The sequence below is a fragment of the Balaenoptera physalus genome (genome assembly GCF_965194825.1).
Source record: "Balaenoptera physalus genome assembly, chromosome: 13".
NCBI classification, from domain to species: Eukaryota; Metazoa; Chordata; class Mammalia; order Artiodactyla; family Balaenopteridae; genus Balaenoptera; species Balaenoptera physalus.
The window spans coordinates 4312322-4331519 of NC_138892.1; the positions used below are offsets into that span (position 1 = coordinate 4312322).

At 54.4% G+C, this 19198-nt stretch overlaps 1 protein-coding gene across 2 annotated transcripts in view; it reads right to left on the reverse strand.

Annotated features, from left to right (window-relative positions):
• FBLN1 (fibulin 1) overlaps window positions 1-19198 on the reverse strand; it is an 80887-nt gene that overhangs the window by 17761 nt on the left and 43928 nt on the right. Inside the window, exons 14-16 of one of the 2 annotated variants that reach the window (XM_082421621.1) lie at window positions 18560-18683; window positions 3677-3819; window positions 1506-1637 (exon numbers count right to left, since the gene is read on the reverse strand). In XM_082421621.1, coding sequence (XP_082277747.1) covers window positions 1506-1637; window positions 3677-3819; window positions 18560-18683 — 399 coding nt within the window. Of the gene's footprint in view, window positions 1-1505; window positions 1638-3676; window positions 3820-10916; window positions 11371-18559; window positions 18684-19198 lie in introns of those variants that run through there. The other variant, XM_082421622.1, reaches the window with a different exon arrangement.

Consider the following 19198-nt stretch of genomic DNA (forward strand, 5'->3'; position numbering starts at 1 on the left):
GCCAACTAGCGGAGGAGGAGCCGGGGGTGGGGGCCCCCAGATGACTCAGTCATGTTTATAACATGCAAACCCATTTAAGAGCTTGTAAAGTCGCTATAGATGGCTCTTTGGCAACAGGGGAATAACCATTCCCTGTCTTCAGCTCGACAACGGTCGGGGCTGGGGGCCTCGGGGACCGGGGTTCTGAGATCCAACAGCGCCACCTACAGACCATGTTCGAAAATGCTCGGCTCCGGGACCAGCCGAGTGGGCGCTCAAGACCTCACAAAATCCAGGGCCTAAGAGACCACGAGGCCCACTCCTGCCCACCCCCTTCACGACGAGGAAACGGAGGCCTAGGCGAGGACAGGCCTGGCCCTCAGTTGCTCAGCTGCTTTGAAAATGCGAGTCTAAATTTAAGTCCCAAGTGGCAGATGTGATGGTTTTCATTCTCCATGAATTTGAAGTCTCTAAAGCGGGACAGTTCAGGAGAGGCACCGTGAACAGCTTCCCAGACGCACCCGCTTCTGCTTCTCCCCTTCCGGGCCTTGCTAGTGCCCGTCCCCTCCCCCTTCTCCAAGTCCTCCTCCACCCCAGCGCTCCTTCGGCGCTGAATCTCGAGGGGTGTGTGTGTGTGTGGGGCTGTACATGCGCCTTGATGCGACCTCGGCCGTCCTACCCAATGACACGCGGGAGGGGACAAGACGAGACACCCTGCAAGGCGAGCCAGGCCCTGACGCCCGTTAGCTATTCCTCTGTTGCACCGTAAGAATAAAGAGCGTGGGGCTTCCCTGGTGGCGCAGTGGTTGAGAGTCTGCCTGCCAATGCGGGGGACACGGGTTCGAGCCCTGGTCTGGGAAGATCCCACATGCTGCGGAGCAACTAAGCCCGTGAGCCACAACTACTGAGCCTGCGCGTCTGGAGCCTGTGCTCTGCAACAAGAGAGGCCGCGATGGTGAGAGGCCCGCGCACCGCGATGAAGAGTGGCCCCCGCTTGCCGCAACTAGAGGAAGTCCTCACACAGAAACGAAGACCCAACACAGCCATAAATAAATAAATAAATAAAATTAAACTTAAAAAAAAAAAAACAACTCTCCTTCCTTGATCCTCTTACGGCAGTTTTAACCTCTTTGATCATTAAATATATATTATAAAAAAAAAAAAAAAAGAATAAAGATCGTATCAGCTCCCACGATGGGGCAGCTGTGCCGAGCCCCCGGACCAGCGCTTTACCCGTGTGACCTTGTCTGAAATCCACGTTTGTGAGACGCAGAGACCTAGTTAATCCACCCTTTGTAGGTGGGGAGACTGAGCCCACAGGGGTCTCCCCGAGAGCTGGCGGCGCCACCACCCTGGATGCGCCTCACGCTGTGATTGGCTGGGGGGTACGGGGGGGTTCCAGCTGGGCCCTGAAGGACCAGGGGACTCAGATGGGAGCCGGGCTGGTTCCCAACAGGCCTTGGCTAAGCCACTGGCTGGGAAGACGAGGGGGCGTCTAGGTGGACCTGCCGTCTCCGGCCACTCACCCACGGTCATGCCGTCCATGTAGCGCTTGATGATATCGAAGGAGTCGCGGAGGTTCCCGTCTGTTATGTCGAAGATGATGTCAGCGTGGTTGGCAGGATACGCGGGCGTGATGGCTCGGAGGAAGATGATCTCTGCAGAGAGAAGCACGGCGTGGGCCCCGTGACCCCGGAAATGCCCCCCCAGGCAATGAGGACCCAACACGAGGGACCCCCTGCATGGAGAAGGTGGAGGGGCCCTGAGGGGCCCTAGATCATAGCCTGTCCCCCCTTCTCATCAACGGGGAAGCCGAGGCCTGGAGAGACTGCGAGTCTTCCCTGAAGTCATGGAGCTGATCGGCAGCAGGGCCGGTGCTAGGAAGTAACTGGTGATGATTCAGGAGTCTCCCTGAAGCTGGGAAGATGGGGAAGGGGGCTGGATGATGGGATATGGGCGAGAGGTCAGAAAGGGCAAGGGGGAAGGCTGGTCCCCTGCCCCACAGTGATGTGGGTCAGAAGCCACTTCTCAGGCTGGGCCGGGCAGTTTGGTGGCTGTATCCGTCTCCCGGGCCACCTGACACGAAGCCGGCAGCCTGCCCTGGGTGGGGAGCGCGAGGCCCCGATTTACCCCCGCCCTGTGTTATCTCGGCGGGGGGAGGATGTCCTCTTTCTGGGCCTCAGTTTCCTCACCTGTAAAGTGAATGAGGCAGCCCGCCAGTGCCCATCAAGGGTCCTCTCAACGCTAATGGTCAAGGTCTGGACTGCCTGGGCCCAAGACGCTGACAGGTATCTCTAACCACACCCAGCTCCCGCTAGAACAAAATTATGGACCAGCACTGGCCAGGAGGCCACAAAACCGGCCATTAGGGATTTGGGAAGGATTTGTGGTTTGGTGGAACCCGTCATTCTGCACAAGGCAAACAGCAGTCAGTGATTTTCTCCGACCCAAGTCCGCACACCCTGCGAAGATTCTGTGCCTCCCTTTTTCTAGAGGAACGAGTGGGCAGGTGGGGCAAGGGCCACCGGCTCCCGCAGGCAAGCACATCCCTGGGGTGCCTCTGGTGCCCTCCCACCCCCATGGCCAGGCTCTACGTTCCGGCATGTGCACCTGCATTACCCCCCAGGACCCCGTTGCCGTGTGTAAACACAGGGCAAACTGTCCGTCTTCCCTGAGACGGTCAGAGGGCTCTTTCATATCACTGTGTCCCAGAGCCTGGCCCGAGCCTGACACATCGGAGGCTCAGTCGATGTTTACTGAGTGAATCCTCACGGCGAGCTCCTGTGAAGGCCTCCACAGAGGGAGGCGGTGTCTGGAGACCACACCAGCCCTGGCACGTGGGCTGCACACCCCGAAGCAAGGCATACGGAGCAGCACCCCGTCCACAGCCCTCTGCCGGGCACCGGGAGCCCGCTGCCCTGGACCTACCCGTGTGAAAAGGGAGCTGTGATGGCAGGTCTACACTGCAGGCCAGGAGCTGCCTGGGGGCAGGGCACATTGACTGCTTTACTGCTGGGCTGCCTGGAGCTGGTCTGGCCGCACCAGCCCATCTGCCCCTCGGTCTCCAGGATGATGCTTCTGTACGCAAATAGCATCAGTCCCAACCCTCTACGGGCTCCCAAAGCCTAGGAGTTGAAGCCCCAACTCCAAGTACAGGCTCCTGCTTCCACCCTTTCAGCCCCTCTCTTGCCAAGCCGTCCACCACTCCAGTCAGAAAAACTTGGCTTTGTTCCTCAAAGGTCTACATTCCCCACTCACCTCCAGACATTTCCGGAGGTTCTGCTCTGCCCTCCTCTCTCCGTGCTCCCCACTTTCACTAAGTTGCCTCCTACTGACCCCTCAGGACCCAGAGCGGAGTCACTGCCTCCTGGAGGCCCCCACAGCCCCGCGCTTGGCACAGAATCAACACTTAATAGCTATTTGTTGAACAACTGTAACCCCTAAGAAGAGACCCCCGAACTGAGAGCTGGGAATGGGCTGGAACGGTACTGCCACGTAGTCTGGGGACACAGAGGAGATGCAGAGGCAGGGAGGGGTCTACATTCCAAACCCCAAACCCACATCCCACCAAGGAGTGGCTCCTGCAGGCCAAGCTCTCAACTCCAGCAAGGGGGCTGCCTGGCAAGGAAGCTCCTCCAGACGATGGCCGCCCCCGGGACCCCTACGCCGGTTCCAAGCCGTGGGAGCGGCCACTCACCTTCGGGGCGGGTGAACTCGCGGAAGGTGGGCAGCGACACGACAGTGTGGGAGATGGTGTGCACTGGGTCCAGCACGCAGGTGACGTCATTGGGGCGGCAGGACTTGATGCAGCGGACGGTGTCTGTCTTCTCTTGGCGGAGCCTGAGGGGAACCACAGCACAAGAAGCGATGGGAAAGGTGGAACCAGCACTCCCACAGAGACTGGGGTCCGGGGAGGAGAAGCAGGTGGCCGGGCGGGACCACCTGTCCCAGAGATGGCTCCGTCGGAGACCCGCACTGGCCTCCGCAGCCTGGCTGTTCCAAGGGGATGCTTCTCTGCCCTTGCTGCAAACTGGACCAGAACCCAAACCCCCGAGACACGCCCCGGTTTCCGTCTGTCCCAGTTGGGATAAGCAAAGCTTTGCTATTTGCCAACTATACGAACTGAGCTTCAGTTTCTACAACTGCAAATCACATTCATTCATTCACTTGCTCAACAAGTGGTTTTGAGCATCTGCTGGGTGTGAGGCACCAGGGACACCAAAGCAAACAAGGGAGACAGGGTCCAGCTCTCCTGGGGCCCCGGGTCGGGGGGTTGCAGGAGTAATAAATGAGGGAGCGTATGTAAAGCACCCAGCTTGGTGCCCAGCACAAAGCGGTCAAATCTCCAGTATCACACGATGGACGGGGAGGAAGGAAAAGGGGCCCAAGTTTGTTACAGGTCTGGCCATATTTTTAAAACCTCTTTATCATAAAATAAAACACAAATGCAAGAGCTACACAAAACAAAGGTACCGTTGAATGAGTATTATAAGGCAAACCACTTTATAATCAGCACCCAGGTCAAGAAAGAGAGCTTCACCTGCCACCTGAGGCCCCTTCGTGGGCCCCAGACCCGTCTCAACCCCCTCGTGCACCCCCAAAGTAACTCCTGTCCTGACTATCCTAGCAATCACCTACCTGGGTTCCTTTACATCTGTGTCACATAAGTGTGCATCTTGAGACGCTATCATTTAAACTTGTCCATTAAACAATTTTTGTTATATCTTTCTTTTTTTATTTATTTGGCTGCGCCGGGTCTTAGTTGCAGCACGTGGGATCTTTGTTGTGGCATGTGGGCTCTTAGCTGCAGCATGCAGGCTCTTAGTTGTGGCATGCAGGACCTAGTTCCCTGACCAGGGATCGAACCCGGGCCCCCTGCATGGGGAGCGTGGAGCCTTACCCACTGGACCACCAGGGAAGTCCCTGTTATATCTTTCTAAAGCCCTTTTGAACCTACAGGTTTCCTCTCCATTCCTTCATTTTCCATATAGTTTACCTGTTAGGGAAGCAAAGCATCTGAGCCATGGAGCTTCCATAGCTTCTGGACTTGCTGACTGCATCCCCACGGTGCAGCCCAGCGTGCTCCCCTGACCTCTGCATTCCCTGCCCACTGGCAGCTGGATCCAGACGCCTGATCAGATGCAGACCCAGGTCCTTCAGCGAAATGACAGGTGGTGGTGTGTCTTCCATCGGAGGCACGTGGTGTTTGGTCATCTCCTTTCTGTGACGTCAGCAGCTGCCAATGCTCAGGGTCCAGATCCAGTGACTCATCGGGGACGGCACAATGCTGTGGTCCGAGTCTATAATTTCTTTTTCACTTGTTAGTTTGAATACTTCTGTAAAGAGATGCTTCCCCTCATACACTATCTGGTTACCAGGAGGTATAGTTCATAGAGGAAAAGCAAGATTAAGGCTTGATTCTTCCTTTGTGTTGACCTGTTTTCAGGATCATGAACTAGCGACCATCATCCAGAGGTTATCAGTTGATTTTTTAAAAATATCAGTATGAACTCATAAATTTAAACTATTTGATAGACTTCAACCCATTGCAATTATTATCCTTTACTGGAGCTCAAGTTTTCCCATCTTTGGCCAGAGGGTAAATCGGGTTGGCTCCCAAGTCCTTTTGACCTGGCCCCAGGAATCCCTGATGGTTCTCTTGCTGTCTGGCTTGACAAGGCGGTCCAGCCTCATCTTACACTTTTACTGCCCCAGCTATTTCTCCAGGAAGTGTTGGGTTTGTTTTTTGTTTTGTTTTGTTTTTTAGTAGAAAATGGTATTTCAAGATCACAATCTGGATACTAGGAATGCTCAGTCCTACTGAGTTGGTCATTGTTTCTAGGCTTCTTCAGTGGACATTTTTAAAGATAAACTACATCATGAGTTCATACTGATATTTACAATTCAAAACAAGAACCACATAGTTTTTTACTTAATCTCTTCTGTATACCAAAGGAATCTCCTTTTCTCCATATCAAAATCCTCGTTCTTAAGAACACAGGAGATGACAGAATATTCCATACTTATTTATTTAGTATATTTCATATGTGACCCAGTAGTCTCAGAATAACAATACTAAAATTACTACCACTAACATAATTAATTAGAATAATTTTTTTGGATATGTTCTCCGTATTCTACCTACAATTTTTAAACAGATGTGCTATTTCTACATTGTCTGAGCCATTTCTTTCGTTTTTTTTTTCTTTTTTGCCACACCGCGTGGCATGCAGGATCTTAGTTCCTTGACCAAGGATCGAACCCGTGCCCCCTGCGGTGGAAGCACAGAGTCTTAACTAGACCACCAGGGAAGTCCCCATACTTCCCTTTTTTCTTTTTGCACTCATTTAGTTGTAGTTCTATGAGGAACTATGTTTAGTGCTTGCATGTTGACAATTTCGCATGTTGATAATAGTTGGTGCCCTTTGTACAGGAAAGTCTGTTTTGTTGGGTATAAAATCCTTGGCTTACATTTTCTTGAATATCCTAAGTATTCATTTCCTTCTGGCATAAGTGTTGCTGTGAAGAAGTCTGATGATAATATAATTTTTTCCCATATAAGTCACTTGCCGTTTTTGCCCAAATGCACAGGGATTTTTTTGTTTTCTCTTTGTCTTGGTGTTGGTTGCTCTGAGTCAATATCTTCAGGTTATGTTGGGTGTTCTTTCAATATGGAATTTCAAATCTTTTTCTTAAAATTTCTGTAAAGTTTCATGACTTATCATTTTTAGTATTTACTGTTCCCCTCCCTTGTTTTGGGTTAGTTCTTTGGGGATTTCTATTATCTGTATGTATGTTGGATCTTCTTTGCCTATCTCCAACATCTGTCACTTTCTCTTCAAGCTTTTTCATCTCTTTCGTTATTCATTTTTCAATTTATAAATTTTTTCTTTTCAACTTCTCCTTAAGTATTTATTTCTGAAATTGCTTTCCGCTTTAATTTTAAATTATTTCTTGAGTTCCATCACTTCATTTCTTGTTTTTTCCTAATTCTGGCTTACATTTTTCCTTCATTTTTGGTAACTGTCTTAATCCTTTTAGTTTGTTTTGATATAGACTACAGTTTTGATCTAGTCTGTGAGCATATCTTCCTGGTGTACTTTCATTACCCAGAAGGATATCATTCTGTTCTTTATTCTCTTTTTTTCCTACAATATCTTTTATGAGATTTAACCTGGATACTTTTGAGTTGATCATTTTTATGTGAAATTAGTTTTCCTGAAATTTGAGAAAGAGGCGTGGTTCACAGTGGTTTTTCAGACCTCACTGATGTCTGTGCTGGACAGCTGCACACATCACTTCATTTAACCTTCACAGCTTTTTCCTCCACGCCACACCGCCTCCTTCCTCAGCCAATAAAATGCTTTGTTTTTCACTTGGGAATTTTGGAACGGGGCTGGTATGCAGGGCTTTCTGAGAAGAGGCTAGAATAGCAAGCTGAGGAGCACTGACTCATCCCAGGAGCCCTGTCCCCTTCACAGCATGGGGCTGCACTTCTGAGAGCAGACTCCAGAGCCAGGCTGCCTGGGTTTGAACCCCGGGCCCACCTTACATCAGCATTGGGACTTTGGGCAAGTTACTTAACCTCTCTCTCCCAGATGTCCTCATTGTGAAATGAGGATCATAACAGCACTTTCCTCACAAGGCTCCGTGAGGGTTAGTTAAGCGCTTGGCACAGTGCCTGGCTCACAGAAAGCAGTGTCTAGGTGTCAGCTGTCATAGTTGTTATTATTTTCATCAGCATAATAACGATAATCATAATTATTACCCTCCACCCTTGGGAGCTTGCTTTAGTACAGTGACAGTCAGAAGGGCACACACATGGGAATTCCCTGGCGGTCCAGTGGTTAGGACTCTGCACTTTCACTGCCAAGGGTGCAGGTTCAATCCCTGGTCGGGGAACTAAGATCCCACAAGCCGCAAAGCACACTGTGCTTTTTGGCACAGCCCCCCCCCCCCAAAAAAAAGTGTACACGCAGGTCCAGGAGTCGGAAGTGATGGCAGCTCTACAAACCCTCTGAACTTTTATTCCCCATTTAAATCAAGATCCAAATGAACCCTCAAGTACCTTCCAATGAGTGGAGAAACCAACACTTATTAACTGCCTACCACATGCCAGACGCTGCCTCGTGTGTAAGTAACTTCACGTAATGTTCAAAATCATCCAGGAAGTGGGCCTTGAAGCTCTGAAAGGCAAATGACTTATCCGAGGTCACAGAACTAGTAAATGGCAAGAAGGACATTAAAACTCTTGTGTTTTTGTTTGTTTGGTTGGTTGGCTGGCTTGGTTTGTTTTTTCTGCACTGTGTGATCTCAGCAGGATGATGCAGGAATACTGCTAAGTAGCCTCAAGGAACTGCAGGGAGGTGAGCAGTCAGGTAATTCAGATATCATCCCCCACATGTGCACTCAGGTACACACGGAGAAACATCAGAGGTGTCCTAAAATGGAACAGGCCACCTTAAGAGGCAGGGAGTTCCACAAACAAGGGCGAGTGCAAACAAAGCTGGATTGTCAGTTGATGGGAATGTTGTAGAGGGGATCCTGGCTTCTAAAGCCCCCGAGAATTTTCCCCCCATCTTAACACTCCTATGGGAAAAGTGCTTCTCTGGCCTGAATAATCTGGACCATGATAAAATAATAATTGAATACATGATGAATCCTTGCTGTGTCTTGCTGATTTCACAGAAGAGGTGATATTTGAACTAAGCCTTGAAAATACTATCCACCCATCCATCATCCATCCATCCATCCATCCATCCATCCATCCATCCATCCATCCATCCATCCATATGTTTATTCGGATGTTTACTGAGTTCCTTCCACAGGCCAGACATTCTGAAAGTGTAGAGAACACAGGTACAATCCCTGCCTTCAAAAAGGCCCAGAGAAGTGGGGACGATAAAAAGTAACGATAGGGTAACTGCTCTGACGGAGTACGGCCGGCGCTAGAAGATCTCAGATTCAGGAAAGGTTTCACTGAGGAGGTGACTTCAGGGAGGATGGCAGTTTGCAGGAGGATGGCATGGCACATGCTAAAGCCAAGAGAAAGTGCATGCAGAGAAGGACCAGAGCCCTGTGTGACTGGAACACAAGCAAGGGGGTGAGCTAGAGCGGGGAGCGGGAGGGAGATGTAGCTGAAAAGACGGGCAGAGGCTGCAGCAGGCAGGGCCTTGAATGTCATTCCAAGGGAGTTGGGCTTCATCTGCTAGTGAAAGAATCATAGAAGTTTCTAAAGAGGGGAGGGACATAACCAGACTGGTCCTTCAGAGAGGTCCTCTGGCTTCAGCTTGGAAGATAGGAGACTGGAAGCCAGTCCAGACCAGAGATGCTCAGAGAGGGGTCTGGGAGACAGTGGGGGCTTGGAGATGAATGGCTAGGAGCATGCGTGTGTTCCCATGGCGAGTTAACCGCTGCCTCTGTCATAGGGCACTGGGCATAGTGTTAACTGTATACCCGTCCTCTCCACTAGACAGCAAGGTGGGCCCTTTCCCCACTTTCCTTCCATGTACTTGTAGGAAGGACCTTAGGATCCTCCAGTAACCTTTACTTGATTCCTCTTGACATTCTGCCTTCCCTTCACATTTCTGCTTGAGAACAGCGCCAGCAGCCACAGAAATGCTAGACATGTAAAGCAATGTTGGCAGGAAGTTATCCATTCCCTCAACAGACAGGGGTAGAGCACCTACTGTGTGCTAGGCCCTGCCAGGAGCTAGCGACACGGCACTGAATGAGACAGACTTGGTCCCTGCCTTCATGGAGCCTTCTGGATGGTGGGGAAGACAAAAGTAAAAGAGATAAATAGGAAGTGCAAACTGTGATGAACATCACAAAGGCAGTGTTATGAGAAAGACTGACAGAAGAATATAACCAAAGGATGTCGTCAAGGGAGGCCCAGCTGAGATAGGAACATATAGGCTGAGGTTTAACCAACATTCAGGCCAAGGGTGCAAATGCATGTGCAAAGGGCCTGGGGCAGCAAAGAGCTGGGCAGTGTGGCTCCAGGGAGGTGAGCGAGGGGAGAACAATTTGAGGTCAGGCTGGAGATGGACATTAGCACTAAATGATGCAGGGCCTTGAGAGGCACGTTGGGGACTTGGCTGGGATCATGGTGGAAGAGTCAAAGCTGTGTAGTCAGCAAACCGAGGTTCCAATACCCATGTGTGATCTTGGGCAAATCACTCGCCCCCTCTGAGTCTCTCTTGGGATGAAACACCTGCCCCACAGGATGGGAAGTAACGCGTATGAAGGACCTGACGCTGCCTTAGGGGTTCCCACGAGCGGCACATTCATCGTGCTGTCCTTTGCCTCTTCCTGGTACGAAGCTGAGAACCTTAGTGGAGGGAACCGACCTCACTTAGGTAAGGGCTGCATCCAAGACGCTGCGATTGCATTCAGTGTTTTTCCACAAGTTCGGGTTTCCCATCAAGACAAACAGAAAGGGAGGTTTGAGTCTCATGATAGAGCTTTCTTGCTTCGGTTAAAGGCTCAGCTCCTGGTGACACAATAAGGAAACGAAGCTGGGGCCAGTAGACCTGGCTCCTAGGCCTGGCTCTACCACAAATGGCCCACGTCACCTCGGCCAAGCCCCTCCCCTTCTCTGGGCCTCAGTTTCCACATCTGTGAAGTGAGAGGGGACGGAGGTCAGTCATCCCTGGGGGCGTTCGTCACCTCGTCCTCTGGGCTAATAAACACAAGCGGAGGAGAGAGAATCATGTCAGATGAAACACCCGAGCCTCGTTCTCTCCGGGCCTGGGCTATGGCGGTGTGGAATGTGACCCCCACCGACGGGGGCCCCTGGGCGCACACTCCTCACGGAAAACACTCCTTGGTCACCCTTGGGGGCGCCAGGCGGTGCTCGGCTCCCCCCTCCCCACCGGGGACAAGCAGCACAGAGACACCCGACCGCACCAAATAAAACCAAGGCACGCCAGCCATGCTGTGTGGGATCGCCCGCTGAACCTTTATTCGGATCCCGGAGGGGAGGGTGAGGAAAGCAACAAGAGGGGGGCCCCCCCACGGCCCAAAGCGCGTGCTCAGAGCTCTGCGGACACAAAGATGTAAAGCTTGGCCACAAAGGAGCTGACGGTGCCGTGGCGCGAGAGGTCCATCCTGACGGTCAGGAGCAAGTCCCTGGGCTCGGGGACGGGCTTGGTGAGGGCCACCACCCCACTGTGGTGGCTCACCTTCTGGGTGGTGAAAAAGCCCTCCTCGTTGCCGCCGGTGATGGCCAGCTGCATGCTGTCCCCGGGGACGGCACTGGAGGGGCCCATGCGGAAAACCACGGCGGGCACTTGGATGTTGGTGGGGAAAGAGAGGTGGTAGTAGGTTATTCTCAGAGGCAGCTTGGGGCACTCCTGATTCTCATGGCAAGGCAAGCGCTCGCAGCGGCTGCAAGAAAAGTGGACAGAGAGAAAGAAGAGGGTTAGGGCCCATCCAGCAAGCGGAGAAACAACAGAGCGCGGGGGCGGGGAAGCGGGGCTCGCTGGGCGGGGCCCCCGCCGCCCCTCTGGCCAATCAGCCAACGGGAAGAGCACTCCTCACTCACCTGTGCGAGGTGCCGGGGGCCTCGGGCCGCGGGCTCAGGCACTAGCCGCTTCCAGCACCCTCAGGGGGCGCTGGGTGGCTGGGGCCAAGGGTCGTGCCTGGAGCGAGGTGTGTCCCCTTCTCACTGGCAGAGCCCCACCCCGGGCTGTCCTCACCAGGCACACCCTGCCCTCTGAGTGTCGTGCAGGCTCCTGGCTCCTCGCCCGCACAGTGGTCAGGGCGACACAGGGCTCCTGAGTGGGTCTCGGAGACGATCCCCGAGTGAGTGTCTGCACGCCGGCAAGCCCGGCTGCGGCCGTGTACGGAGCGCCCGGCTACTGGTCATCACGCCTTCGCTAGTGCGATCACACCCGCGTGCGGATGGGGGCTGAGGGCCATTGTTCAGATGGGGAAACTGAGGCTGAAAGAGTCAGTGGCCTTCCTGAGGTCACAGAGTGAGGGAGGAAGCTAGATTTGTGCTCAGGCAGCGAGGTCTGTTCCCCGTCTTCCCTCGCCAAGCCCTGTGCTCTAGGCCCAGTTCCCCGTCTGTGTCCGCAGGGCCAACCAGGGCTTGAGATGGAGATGGAGGGATGTTCTAACTTCCTGTGACAGGATGGGGACAGGATCTAACTTCCTGTACAAGGATGGGGACAGGTTCTAACCTACTGTCACAGGACAGGGACAGGTTCTAACGTACTGTCACAGGATGCGGACAGGATCTAACTTCCTGAGACAGCATGGGGACAGGTTCTAACTTCCTGTACAAGGATGGGGACAGGTTCTAACCTACTGTCACAGGACGGGGACAGGTTCTAACTTCCTATGACAGGATTATCAGGATAGGTTTTAAATTCCTGTGATGGGATGGGGACAGGTTCTAACATCCTGTGACAGGACGGGGACAGGTTCTAACGTCCTGTGACAGGACGGGGACAGGTTCTAACGTCCTGTGACAGGACGGGGATAGGTTCTAACGTCCTGTGACAGGACGGGGACAGGTTCTAACGTCCTGTGACAGGATGGGGATAGGTTCTAACGTCCTGTGACAGGATGGGGACAGGTTCTAACCTACTGTCACAGGACGGGGACAGGTTCTAACGTCCTGTGACAGGACGGGGGGCAGGTTCTAACGTCCTGTGACAGCATGGGGACAGGTTCTAACTTCCTGTACAAGGATGGGGACAGGTTCTAACGTCCTATGACAGGATGGGGACAGGTTCTAACCTACTGTCACAGGATGGGGACAGGTTCTAACTTCCTATGACAGGATTATCAGGATAGGTTTTAAATTCCTGTGATGGGATGGGGACAGGTTCTAACATCCTGTGACAGGATGGGGACAGGTTCTAACGTCCTGTGACAGGACGGGGACAGGTTCTAACGTCCTGTGACAGGACGGGGACAGGTTCTAACGTCCTGTGACAGGACGGGGACAGGTTCTAACTTCCTGTGACAGGATGGGGACAGGTTCTAACGTCCTCTGACAGGATGGGGACAGGTTCTAAAGCCCCGTGACAGGACAGGGACAGGTTCTAACGTCCTGTGACAGGACGGGGACAGGTTCTAACTTCCTGTGAGATGATAAGAACAGGGCCTATCTTCTGCCTCCTGAACTCCAGGCCCATCACACTCTGAAGGCAACTGCCTTAGAAGCAGAGCCAAGGTGCAGAGCCCTACGGGACCTGACAGAGCACATCCCAGGAAGTTCTGCCACCTTGACTGTGTTTGGATTCTCCAGCCACGAGCATCTACTGTCCTAGTCTTCTATCACGCCTCCATTTCAACTTTTTTAGTTTCCATGCCTCTTGTTAGGTGACTAGGACTTATTTACACTTGGCATTTATTGTGAGCGCTGTCTCTTTTTACATCCTATGTCCAGGATGTAAAATCCTTTCTTTCAGTTGGCCATTTACCACTCTGAGTTCTTAGAAAGGGCGGCCCTGGGAATGAGCTCCAGGCTAGTGAAGGTGTGTGAGGATCAGGAACACTGAAGAGGAGGGTCCTGCGTGGGAGGGGGCTCAGAGGCAGAGGGGAGAGGCAGGAAAGAAGGCGGGCATGCGTGCTGCTGAGGGGCAGTGCCCCCCCCCAGAGACACCCAGGTCCAGGCCAGATGGGAGTGCGCCCGGTGACTGTGGAGAAACCGAGGGACGGGGCCTGGCCTCGTGCTGGGTACACTGGGGCTTCTGCTTCCCCAAGCTCACCTCACTGTCCCACCCGGTTCTCCTTATTCTACTGACGAAGCTCAGTGAGGACATGTAATTTGTCCACGACCCCATGGTCTGTACTAAATGCCAGAAGCAAAGTGGGCCTGTCTCACTTCAAAGCCTGTGTGTACACGCGCACACACACATACACACACACACACACACACACACACACACACACACACACACGCGCGCGCCCCAGCTGCTTCAGGAAGGGCCTGGTGGATCTGGCCAGCAGGTGGCGCCAGCGTCTCCTTCATGTGCGTTTAGTTTTCCCACGTCTCCCATATCCAAGGCCAGGATTTTGATTCGCCAGAGGATTAAGCCGGCATGGGTGGAAGGCAGGGAACATGAGGTGTGCATGAAGTTCTGGCATCACACACCAGAGAGCTGGATACTCCTTCCTCCTCAGTGGTCCCCACCCACCCCCAACCCCACAGAGTCACCAAGCGGAGCCCCCAAGCCCTTCCTCACTCTGGGCCTTTCTGGGCCTGGCTCCTTTCAGACTGCTTGCTTCCCAAGGGTGGGGCTGTGGCTCTCTGGCTTCATCTCCAGTACCAGCTCGACACCTACATGCTTTCTACCTGCACACGAGTAAATACGGGCCTGATTTTCCTGGTCAGTTCCAACATCAATTATCCTATCCTGCTCTCCCCCATACTTGCCGAAACATCTCAGAAAGCATAACAACTGCCTCTGGCAAACTGCCTGTCAGCCTGGGGACGGCAGCAAAGTCTTTGTTAGCCGGTGTGTCTAGACAGAGGAGGGGCCGTCGCCACCGCATCTATTATGGAGCAGAGGAGGCCGGGACCCCCGGGACCACGCACCTTGGTTTCCATCTCGACCCGCATGAGAGAACAATGTGCCCCGATTTTTCAGTTCAACGAATTTGATCAGGACACCCCAAGTTCCATGAAAATGCAATTACTGAGGGCCACCACACGCCAGAGAAAAAAGGTCCTCAAGGCCAGTCCCTTCTCTCGGGAGGCACGGCCATTCTGGCCGCCCCCCAGGCTGTCTGATGCTCGCAGCCATCCCTGCTGGCACTTCCCTGACTTTCAGGCTCCTGTCATTCTGGACACAAGCCCCAGGAACCGGCCGGGGCAGGGCTCCACCCGCTCTGCCCACCCGCATTACCGCCTGGGGCCGAACAGCTGTGCCAACCAAGGCTGCCCAGCCTCGCTCTGGCTTCCGAGACCCCGGGTGTCAGGGGCCTGCCCCGCCGAGGGGGTAAAGAGGATGTTTTCGGCCCCACCCCAGGCTCTGGGACACTGAACGTTCCTCCCGTGGGAGGAGGGAATTGTGTGCTCGGGATCTTAACAGCCCGGTCAGTCCGTGAGGCGCAGCCCTGCGGTTTGCGGCCCAGCCTGCTGGGCCATGTTCCAGTTACCACTGGCCAGAAGGAGGCTGTGTGGGAGAGGGAAGGCTGAGGCCTAGAGACAGAAAGACAAAGAGACACAGAGAGAGAGAGACTCAAATCTTGCCTGTAAAGGCTCCCTTAATGTTAACCACAGAAGTGCCAGTTACTGGGTCCTTCCTAATGCAGCTTTTTTGAATTTTACAAATTGCTTTCTGAAAGTCAGATAGTAAATTCTTCAAGAGGATTTTTGTGGAGAAGGAAAAGGGCTGTAAAGTAGAAAACTCCAGCCTGAGGGGTCTGCAGTGCTGAGAGAGGGTCGGCCCCTCCTCACCTGGAGCTCCGGCCTGCGTCCTGCCCACGTCGGTCTACATGACGTGTCAGTGACCTGTCACCGTGCTCACCCTAAGCTAGCGGTGCTCCTGTGGTCCCAGAGGAACCCCCCCAACGGGGACGAGGCAACCAGGATGAGACCCCCTATGGCCCCTCAACCTGGGATTCCAGGCCCGGCCCTCATTTCCTGCGCCTGAAGCTGGGCTCCTGGCTGGTCCATGATTCCTCAGCAGGGTTAACAAAGGAGAAATTGTAACTAGACGGATTCCCATGTGCAGCAGGCACGGCCCCAGGACCATACAGCCCTTCAGGAGCCCACGTCTCGTCTTTCCATCTAAGGGCTGAGCGACCCTAGACCCGCCAGTCACACAGTCAGCCCACAGGCACACAGGCAGCAGCAGAGCAAGGGCTGCAGAGTTGCTCTGAGGAACCTCTGGATTCTGAGGACGGGACCAGGGGGGCCAGTTTTCATCCTCCTCACCACCACTGCTGTCTGGGCACCAATGCTGGCCGTGGGCTGGGCACGTGGAGCGTTACCGCCAATCCTCATTAATCCTCCAGGCACTGACAGGCAGGGATTGTCAACACTGTGTTACAGAGGCAAAAAGGGCCCTTGGGTGACCAAGACCCAAGGTCATGGCACCGAGGAACAGGAGAGCCAGGCCCGGAAGCCAGGATGGGACCCAGGCCTGGTTCCTCCCTCCTCCAGGCAGCCTCCCAGGCCATGCCCCAACCTGGACACCAGGGCCCACCTTCCCTCCATCCATAAATACTGGCAGTAAAACACGCCTTGGGGCGCCTATCCACACCCCCCAGGGCTGAACTCAGGGCAAGCGGTATGGAGGTGGCTCAGCCCCACGATCGCAGGTCACCCTACAGGAACCCAGGAGGGCGATATCACCGCCCCCTTTACAGCAAGAAGCTCACGGGACTGGTCACGGTCAAGGTCAAGGGGCCTGGAACGGACTGACCTTAGGAGGCAAACCTAAGCGAGCTGGACACCAAAGCCAGATCGTTCATCTCAATGCCAGACAGCATCTCCATGAGGCCCGAGAACAGCCACAGGGGCTCAGTCAGGACCCTCAGGGCGGGGACCACACCTTTTCCCAGCTCCACTCGCCTCCCAGCCTCTGCTCCGGCCGCTGGGTGGCGCTGGTGAGCGGCATGCTGGTCAATGGGGCCACAGTCTCCCCTGGAGGGGCTGCCTGGAGTCTCATCCTCCCCCTCTCACCTTGACTGCGGGTAGGGGCTCACTTCCTGCCCTTTTAACACAGAGAATGACGGAGCCCCCTCTTTATCATCCCCTGGGGGGCAGGCTGAGGAACCCCTGGGATGGAGACAGACCAGGCCCTGGAGCATCAGTCCCTCGGTCAGCAGAACGTGGTTCCTCGCTGAATAGCCCATATTCACGGCCAGGACTCCTCTGTTCCCCTTTAATGCAGGTCCACAGCCCCGCTCCAATCCCACCCCTCGCTCCCTCTCCCTCTGCCTAACTCGGCTCCTCCTTCCCCCTTCACTCAAGCACTGCCAACTCCAGGCCCCCCTGCTTACCGTGCTCCCCGCCAGAGAGGGGGGCCCTCCTTGGTCTCAGTACCCCTGCACTCTGCCCACTGCCATTCTGCATGTGCTCCTCGGGGGCTCAGAGCAGGGGATGGGGGGCCTTTGTGGGCCCACTGTCTGCCCAGGTGCCTGCACAGGCTCACGGAGAACATTCCCCAAACAAGTAAATGACTTTCGCCGGCACTGCAGGGCAGCAAAGGATTCCACAACAAGCATCAGCGCGGTGGGGGGCAGGGGGCAACTTCAGCCACAACCTCAGGACACGACGCTAGCCTGCCGGCCTGCCCACCCCCAGCTTAGGAGGCGTGAAGACCCCGCACAGGGCAGCCTCCGCCCCTTTTGCTTTCGTGATCGTGTGTGAGTTATACACGGAGAGCAATCAGCCAGTCTTCCAGAATCCTCAGACCCAGACACAGACAAGGGCCTGGGAGCGAGGGAATGCAGGCACACAGCAGCGCAGCCTCAAGTTAAGGATAAGGATCTTTCTTCACAGCTCAGGGGAGCACCGACACTGCCCACTTAGCTGCTGCATAACCCACAGGCTCTTTGGAATGCTGGCAAACCCAGTTCTGGAGTGGCTTCTCCCTACCTGGCAAGCAGGCCCGCTGGGGAAACTGAGAGGACCTGCGGGGGGCAGGAGCGGCAAGGCCGGGGGATGAACACCCCCGACGCCGCCGGGAAGAACACTGGGGCCGTCTGAGCGGCTCCTGCTCTGGCATTCGGCCAGCAGGAGGCGGGGCCAGAACAGCAAGTGGACGCTGGGGCCTGGGACCCCGCCCAAGATGGCACTGACCAGGGCCAAGGCCAAGAGGCCAAGTCTCCCAGGCAGCCTGGCTGTGTGCTGGCTTTGAGCACTTCCCGGGGCTGGAGGGAAGGGGTCATGCACCCACGCTCCTGAGATCGGCTCCCACTGTGGAGCTTTTCCTGAAACAACGGCCGGGGGCACGAAAGGAGACCCGTCTGATAAATACGGGATGGGGTCGTGTGCGGCGAGACCAGAGGGTCCTCACTGCTCCCTGAGGAACAGGGCTCCTGGACACCCCAGCAGGATATATCCCGGTGGCCTGAGAGTGAGTGAGCGTACGGTGACATACGGACACACAGCTTCAAGCTGAGGACACAGAACCTTTCGTGCTGTTCCCACGCTGTCACTGGGCTGAAGAGAGTCTGGTTTTCAGGTGGGGTCATCTAACAATGACACCCCAACAAGTCACGTCGGCTCACCCAGAGTCATCGTTACCTTTATCTGAGTCAGAGCAGGTTCTGCTATCTGCATGTCACAGATGAGGAAACTGAGGCCCAGAGAGCTGTCCCTTGCCCAAGCCTTCACCCCAGGGAGCAAGAGGGCCGGGGTTTCTCCCTGGCTCCACGCACAGGCGAGTCTGGGAGCAGGCCTGCCGACCTTGAGCCCATATGAGGTCACTACCTTCACTTTCTGCAACCAGTCTCATTGGCATTTAGGCGCCTGAGAACCAGGGATCCTTGATTTTCCCAAGACCCACGTGGGAGGGCACGGCTCATTAACTACCCGCCCAGGCCGGGAGCCGGGCCCCCAGGAAGGCCAACACAGACAGACAATCGCGGGGGCCGAGGGACTTACGTGTCTGCGGAGCGGCGGTAGTTCTCGGGACACTCGAAGGCCAGGCAGCGGAAGCCGCCCTGGATGTTGAAGCAGGTCTCGTTGATGGAGCAGTTGTGGATGCCGGTCACACACTCATCAATGTCTGCAGGAGATCCCAAGGCAGCACGGTGAAGGCCAAGGCCCCCCAGCCGCCCCCATCCACAGACAGGGGTGCCCAAGCCTCCCATCAACCAGGGTCGGGGGGACCAGGCCATCCTGGCCCTCCACTGGCTGCTCTCTGGAGCAGAGCCCTGTACCAGCTTTTTTACTTATAGGAGGTTATATTTAATATACCTATTATTCACAATCCCAGGAGTAAGCATAATAATGATAATGGCAAACACTATATGAGAGCCCTTAAAGTGTTTTGCAGGAAACACCTGCTTCTCATTATAATTAAATGAGGCAAGTAGTGTTATTATCCTCATTTTAGGGAAGAGTCATAGGGGTTAAGTGACTGGCCTAAGGTCACACATTTTGTAAGTGACGGAGTTGAGCTTTGAATCCAGGCAGCCAGTGCCTCTCTGAGGCTCCCGAGTTGCGTCAGCCTTACCTCACGTGCCACTAGTAACATCCTAGGAGGGAGTGAGCAGAAGCCACTAGCCCCATATTACAGAT